The sequence below is a fragment of the Pteropus alecto genome, unplaced genomic scaffold (genome assembly GCF_000325575.1).
Source record: "Pteropus alecto unplaced genomic scaffold, ASM32557v1 scaffold22, whole genome shotgun sequence".
NCBI lineage: Eukaryota > Metazoa > Chordata > Mammalia > Chiroptera > Pteropodidae > Pteropus > Pteropus alecto.
Genome location: NW_006434839.1, coordinates 18,677,451 through 18,685,556, shown reverse-complemented (window position 1 = coordinate 18,685,556; position 8,106 = coordinate 18,677,451). Strand labels below are relative to the sequence as shown.

At 41.7% G+C, this 8,106-nt stretch overlaps 1 protein-coding gene across 2 annotated transcripts in view; it reads left to right on the top strand.

Annotated features, from left to right (window-relative positions):
• Positions 1-3,280, top strand: part of ST7 (suppression of tumorigenicity 7) — a 242,395-nt gene extending 239,115 nt beyond the window's left edge. For both annotated transcript variants that reach the window (XM_006910581.3, XM_006910582.2), the window contains one exon: positions 2,931-3,280. In XM_006910581.3, the coding sequence (XP_006910643.1) occupies positions 2,931-3,026 (96 nt within the window). In that variant the 3' untranslated portion in view covers positions 3,027-3,280. The remainder of the gene's footprint in view (positions 1-2,930) is intronic.
• The last annotated feature ends 4,826 nt before the right edge of the window (positions 3,281-8,106 follow it).

Below are 8,106 nucleotides of genomic sequence, written 5' to 3'. Positions count from 1 at the left end.
AAAAAAAAAAAAGGACTGACTTTCAAACATGTAAAAAAGTATAAATGAGCATCCCAAGCAAGGCAGGTTCCACCACTTTTTTTTCAATGCCTCCTGATGAAAGCCACTGACCTTTATTTTGTTCCCAAACGAAAGGGCTCAGCAGCTTCTGACACCTCATTACATTGTCTGCTTCTCCCTGTGGGTGACAGATGGGGAGAGAATGCAGGGCGGGGTGCTAAGGAAGTAAGTAGCTTAGTTACAAAGGGTGCACGTCTCAGCTGGTGCTGCAAGAGACTTAGAGTCTCTAGGAAAAGGGTCAAGAGATTCTTTTCTCAATTTTTCCAGGATAGAACATTCTAGATGTGAGGGAGAGCAGTAAATTAGCACATACACTGGAGGTCTGGGAACTCGGTTCTCTTGTGAAACCTCGTTGAGAAGGCAGACGTAGTCCCGGGAACAGTGTGGGGAAAGGGGCAGCCGTGGGCACAGACAGGGTGAAGCTCACCCCTTGATTCCAGGGGCCTTCCCTTTTGCATTTTTAAATCTAAGTCGGGTTGGTGCCCAAAGCAAACAAACAAACAGTCCGAAATCTGTTTTTGATCAAGTCTTTAGGATACGATCATTTCATAGCAATATTGCTTTGTTCATTGAGCCCCATTTACCAGCCCCTGTCAGAATCTCTGGTTCATCCAGACTCACTTTAGCACCTAGCTCCTCTTTGTGGAACTGAGTATTATAGGCAAATGCTGTATTTTATAAAGGCTTGATGGTCTCTGAACAAAAATAAGTTAAAAAATAGGTGTGTGTATTTTTAATTTCGTAATGTTTTCATGTTGGGTTAATGCAATCAGTAGACTTATTCCATGTTATCCTCTCATAACCAGGATTTTACAAACTCTTTCAGAGGCAGCTTGGGAAGTAATTACTCATCCCTGGGCCCAGTGTCTCCTACAATGCCTTACAACTGCATTCAACTCTAAACTGGAAAGGGGTGGGGAGTCCATTCTGTAGGGTGAGCATCCCAGGTGGTTCTGTGCATTCAACAGAGGATAATTTCAGGAGGTACTGGACATTGCCATATATCTAACACCCACTGAGGAAAGAAAGAGCCATCCACCTTTGCTCAAGTACTAACATGACTGCTATTTCTTAACTGCAAACCCAGCCTGGCACTCAAGGCCCTCCCCAGCATTCGTCTAGTTACTTTTGAACTCTATCTCTAACTCTTCCGGCTAAGTTAAGCTACTTGCTATCTTCTGATCATACCATTTGTTTTACCAATTTGTTCCAATTGTTTATTGAGCCCGGAGGGCCCACCTGCTCATATTTCTTTCCTTATTGTCTTTACCCCATCTCTGTCTTTTGATATCCAACCATCCGTGGGGTCTATTTCAGTTGTCTCATTTTAAGGTTTTTTCTGATCCTTTCAACAGAGTGGATTCTTTCCCTTTTCTGAATCCTCCCGGTGCTTCTGTTCTGTCATGGTCTGTCTGGTGTTACTACTTTTCTGTGTGAAGGTCTTAGTGCCCTCCCTGCTTGAGGTTCCTGATAGTATGAATTTTATCCTAGACTCCTTTATACCTCATCCAACACTCAAGTGCTTTACTGAGGAAATATATTTAATTGATGTAAAAGATACAAGGCAGAGAAGTATTCCAAATCTTATACTATCTTGAGTTTTCTTTACACAAATCTCACACATGATGATCTGGCTATAATGTGTTACAGGCCTTATCAGTCTGTATTCTACTGGTTCCTAAAAAAAAAAAAAAAAGAAAGAAAGAAAGATTCTAAGGTCAAGTGAATTTGAGAAACTTGCCTGCCATACCCCTTCTTGAAGACCCACAATCCATACAACAGCACAAGTAGTCCATTTTAACTTCATTAAATGCACAATCTACTAATTCGTTTGACCTCAGAACCATGTTCTCCCTCTCTGAATATATACTCATCCTACACCCCGCTTCTGTGGGAAATTCTTGGTGGTGTAGACAATGATGTGTGATGGACAAGGGATTAGGACAAAGGACAAGGGATTAGGACAAGTGCAAGAACTAGGTTTGAACCTTAGTGAGATGATTCCTTGGTTCTGAACAAGAGAGATTGAGAGAGAGAGAGCAAGGGAACCATCCAAACACCCCTCGCATGCTTGGCTGGGTTAGGGCACCTCTTCCGCCAAATACTCGATGTTTTGTGAAGAGAAGCTGATTATTCACAAGAACATAATCAAAACAGATTTGAAGTTATGTTAAATGAGTCTCAGGAGTCACTTAGGTTTCTTAAAAGGCATGGATAATGAGCAAAATTATCTCTACATGTAAAGCAGAAATGAGTTCAGTAACCAAATGCAGTAGATCCCAAAGGTCTCCTCAGAGCATCACCTTTTCAACAAGGACATGTCATCCACGGACTGACCAGTTTGCTGCCCGCCCCCAGGCCCCCATGACTCACACTACAAGGGCATGTAGTTTAGAAGCGAGGGTGGGCTGCACAGCTGTTTGGGAGACAAGAAGACCCCAAAGCAGTTTGTAACCATACAACAAATTTGACTTTTTAAAAATTGCCTTTCCACTTAAAGTGAATTCTGTACCCAGCTAGACAAGCACATGGTCTAAAAGTTGTCACCATTTTTTAACTCTTCTGCGCACTTGCCAGTCCTTTTCGATGGCACTGGCCATCGGCATGAGCAGTCAGCATATCCTGAAATCTAAGTAGAAGGCCTCAGAAATGTGGGACAGCTATCAGAGGGGCAAAGGGGGCTGCCAGCAGAAACTTCTCCCCTTTATCTCTCACAGCTGGGGCCGGGGGAGGGCTGGAATGCAGGTTTGAGCATCAGTTGAGAATTTCCTGATGCAGAGACTTAAGATGCAGCACGAGTTGGAGAGGTTCATTTTATAGTCTTGAGTGAGATCTCTCCTGACTTCTGTGCCTTTCTGATTTCTTTGCAGTTCCTCAGCACTTTGTTTGCCCCCTTAAACTTTGTTATGGAGAAAGTGGAGAGCATCCTCCCGTCCAGTCTGTGGCACCAGCTGACGCGAATCTAGGGCAGACCGTCCATCCTTCCACTCACCTCACCAAGTGAGCTGCCGCCATCTTTTCCGTGCCAATTCCTCTTGGACCGCAAGAAAGCAAAACTTTGAAAAAGGGAAGCCATTCCAAGATTTTAAACATTTGTGGACTGTCTATTCCATATTAAAAGCTGTTTTTGTTGTACAAAATTTGTTGATGTTCATTTCTATTATATTTTGCCTTCAGAAAAGAAAAAAAGTTAAAAATAAACTTTTGTGTATTGCAGCAACCAGTTGTTATCTTCTATTTCTTCCAACCCTAAAAGTCTTGGTGTCCCAAATAAACCTACGGGTTTACAATCATCTTAATAGGGGCCCATGTCTGCTTAATGCCACACAGTGGCTTTCTTTGCTGCTAGAACCCATCTTAACGGGCCCTTAGAACCCCTACAGTCAGTGGCTTAGAAAAGGGCAGCTCCTTCGCCTCAAAAGTACCATCTTTTTCAACACCAAACTGAATGTCTTCATAAGACAAATGCACCAAAAAAAAAAAAAAAAATTCTTCCAAAATGAATGATAGGGAACGTGAATGAAACGACACATAAGTATGTGCCATAACAGGTTGTTCCAGTTCAGGGACTTTGCTTATTGAATAGAACTCGACACTGCAATTTTAGGAATCATTTTGGTTTTGCTTTCTGAAAATTTGCTATGAGAAAAAAACTTTTGATGAGAAGCTGCAAACTCAAGTCTGCTGTAGAACCTGACCACTTTACCAACACTGCCGTTTTAAAATGTTTTTTTTTTTTTTTCAGAAGGGCACTCTTTTTAATATCATGTTTATATCACTTGGAATGTAAGCCTTCTTTGAGTATTTTCGTGATCTAAACCAAAATGATCATTTGTCCTCGCCACCTTTAAAAGCCTATATGATTCACACCTGCCAAGCATCTGGCTTTACTTAAGCAATAGAAGAAAAATAATTAAACTTGAATATTCTATCTGAAGTGAAAAGTACCTCTATTTAAAATCTCAATTTGATGATTAAAAAGAGAGGACTGTCCTTTACACAGATTGTTTTCCCTTTTATTTAGAATTCTGACTCTTTTCCCAGGAGCATTAAGGTAGGCAGCGCACTGGGAAGTGCCAGGCCACATCTTCATGATTGGACTTCTTGCTGGTTCCCGGTGGTCTTCATCCAAGAGCAAAGTCAAGTGGGCAGGCAATGTTTAGGTGCCCCAGGGTTTTTCACTATGGGCATGTTTTTCTTTGTACCTCCTTTGTGGAAATATGCAGCCTCTGCTCTCAGGAAATTGTCTCAGAAGTTGAACCCCTATATCTACCCAGTAGTCAGCCGTGTTTGCCTTTTTACTCCTTTTCCTGACACAACTCGACCTGGAATGGATGCTCAAATGGTTTGTTGAACGAATTGGTGCAATGCCTTACAGGTACAGATAAACTTCTATTTATGTTCAGAGGACAGAGATTGGTTCCAACAGAGAAGAAACAAGGAAGGCATAGAATTATAATTTTGAAAAAAAAAAGTAGTTATTAATGCAGTTATTTGATTTACTAGATGGGAAACCAAAGTCCAAAGTGATTTTGAGCTGCCTGAGCTAGGAACCTAGATTGCGATGAGCCTGAATGAAAAGTCTGAGAGCCCATAGGCGATGGCAGGTGGGAGCAGCCCTATGTAAGCAGGTGTTAGGGTCGCTCGTTCCAGGAAATGCAGCAAAGAAATGTACTATGGGGATTTAAAAGCACCATGTGAATTTAATAGGACTTTGGAGAGATTTCATGAAGAGGAGAGGCAGAACCTAGACTTTGAGGGATAAAGCGGATGAATGGGAGAGGTGATGGTGGAGAAAACCAGGGAGGACAATGGAAATTGTTGAAGGAGATGAGTCCATGGTCCCAGAGAGGAGCTAATCATGTGAAGAGCGAGACATCTTCCTGAACTTGTGTCAACTTAGTAGCTCTTTCACCTTACAACCCAGAGTCACTCTCCAGACAGAGACTGTGACCCCAGTGCCCTCTTTCTTCCTCCTCTCTCTTCAACCACTCTGCTTAACTTGAGGGCAACCCTGATTCACCCTTGCCGTTGGGACCTCCCCGGGCCTGGGCACCAGGGAGGTTGCTGTCTTGCCAGCTCCTGCCATGTTGTGCTGCTCGTGAGGACAAGCATTCAGGTCCCTTTTGTTTTGAGACCTTTACACATGGCTGTGGAGAGGCAGAGCCAGAGCAACAAATATAACAGCAGTTTTTTTTCAGATGATCATTTTCACGTGGTTTTTACACTTCTCGCCCAAGGTCCACAGCTCCTGACTTCTTAGAGATGACAGCTAGAATCCAAGTTGCATTTCTGTCTTCTGATGTTATTTCTATATGAGGGGGACATCAAAATCCATTCTGATGGGCTTTCCTCTACGAAGACCCTCTGCAGGACAATAACGTCCCATAGTCTCCACTTACATGTTTGTTGGAATACAAATGCAAACATTCTAAAATAGTAGCAAATTGAATCTAGCAAAGTACACAGGAAATAATCCAATATGACCAAATGTATCTATAGGAATTTTTTTTACTTTCTTATCAGTACTTAGTATTAAAGTCATTCTGCCTTTATAACAAGAACTGGAGAGCTTTCCATATGGCCCAGAATAATTAAACACTGAAACAATTTGCTTTCCAAGGATTAGAAAAAACTCAGATATGAAACATCTGATTTTTACTTCATTAATAAGAGATCTTTGATCGTGTTTTTACTATCTGCTATGGTGATGATTCTATGCAAAAATTTCATTTTCTATGTTCAGATTGTATATTTTTCTAGGAAATTACCATTTTCTCTATGCATTCGAATGTGTTACCTCAGAGTTTCTTGGATATATAATTTATATTACATATTTAATCTCTTCTGTATTTGTGAGTATTTCTCTTTTCTCAACTACTTTTGTATATTTTTGCTATCTGTCTTCCTCCCTTTAATCAGCCTCACAAAATTTATCTAATTTATTCTTTCAAAGAAACAAATATTAGATATACTGATGCATTCAATCATACTTTTTGCTTTATATTTTTTTATTTTCAGCTTTTACTTTTCTTGGATCTTCCTGCTTTTTCTTGTTTATAAGAATCATAATTTTCCTAATTTCCCTAGATAAGGACTTAGTTCACTTTTAAGAAAGAAGGTATTTAAAGCTATAAATTTTTCTCTGTGTAGCTTTCTTGTCCCATAGATTTTGCTATGAAGTATCCTCTTTTTCTAAAAATTTCTGTTTTGGTTTCTTCTTACCTGGGAGAGATCACTTTTAGTCATTTCCCAATAATTGGTTCTCTGTTACTGCCTTCGAGGAATTTATTTTTAACGTTACTTTGCAATATCTAATGAAAACATCAAATATGTTCAACTACCTGCTCTCAAATACAGTAAACCCTGATACCTCACACTCATGGAATACTTGTAAGTCAACTTTGATCCCTCTTTCTATCATTTAAAAAAATGCATCTACAATTTGAACATTCAGGAGCAATGTTAAAATGTTTAAAACATGTTTGTGTTCCTTCCACTGTTCATATTGTTTTTCTCCTTGTCCCATGACCATGCACTTCACCAAGGTAAAACAAATTTGTGTGCTGAGTAGACATAAGTAAGTGGAATCCCCAAATAAGTGCTGAAAATAAGGAAGAAGGGATGCCTCTGAGATGTTCGCATCACATGTTTGGCGTCTGCTCTGCAGTAGCGACAGCTCGGCCTGTACTAGGAATTGACATTTGGAGGGCGGTGGGGGCCAGATGGGGCTTGAAGGAACTATTCTTGCAGTTCTTTCGGCCTTTTGAGGGTCAAGAATGGCTGAGGTCGAACAGACAAAAATGGCTGAAAAATGTCCAAAGAGAGGTGAGTTGGCCCTCTACCTGGAGAGCTCTGGAGAGCTGCAGGGAGCTCGGGGTCAGACGACCTTCAGGTAATGTCTGTATTTCCTTCCTAGTAATATCCATAGTTCTCTAACAGGAGCAAAGAAGGCAGAAAGGATGCAATTTCTCTTCTCTTTCTCCAGCCTGTCTCGTGTCCAGGTTCATTTGATTTCACAGTCTCTAGGATCCTCATCTTTGAAGCTTGTGTGTGAGCAGCCTTCTGCAGAAATTTTTAGAATTGAAAACCTCAACTGATCATCATCAAAAGGCAAGAAAACCTTAAGTTATTGTATGTTTGTCCAAGAAAGGGGCAATAAGTTACAATTTTAAAGGGTCTACACGGAATATAATTAAAATTTTTTTTCTAACCACACACTTCCTGCTCTGAGCCTCCATCCCACAAAACCATGTCCTGCTTGCCTGTGACAGCGTCATTATCCAAGCCCTCAGTGTCCTCAAAGTCTAGTGGTCTCCGCTTCTGGGCATACACAGGCTACAGGCCCTGAGGTCCCACCTGTGCCAGGCTCCCCCCGCGTATATCTAAGCTGCCCTGCCTGAGATCGCGATGCTGCTTGTGGGCTCACGTACCCACCCTTTAATGCCTCTCAGCATCTCCCCTCTCCCTCCTGCACACCCTGCAGCCCCTGCAGTGCGAGCAGGCCCTTCCAAACACAGGCACTTTGGGGCTGCTTCCCTGACAGTTGTCTGGGGCAAAGAACTGCAAAATCTGGACTCCTGCAAAATCTAGACTCCTGCTGGAAATGATAAAAGGGAAACTGCAGGGAGAAAGTATGAATTAACATCACAAAGATTCTGCCCTTCGAATCAGAGGTAACCTTCACATCAGTATAATTTACATTCATTTATTCACTCATACTTTTACTCGGTTGAAAATTACTGAGGACCCACCATGTGCCAGGGATATAGCGTCATGTTCTCCCTGTTGCACCCTGAACTGCAGCACTCAGCACACTCTTTAACTTGCACATTTACTTGTCTGCCCACTTCCCCCTGCCCCCCCTCCGCCCCACTGGACCACAGGGGATCCGAGACCCACGTAATGGTATTCATCTGCAGGCCCTCAGGATTCAGAACTAGATATTCTATATTCTAGAATATTAAAGTTCGATAACTGTTGGCAGGGAAGGACAGACAGGGTAGAGGAAAGGCTGGTGCTAAAACAGAAGTGAGCACCATTTTA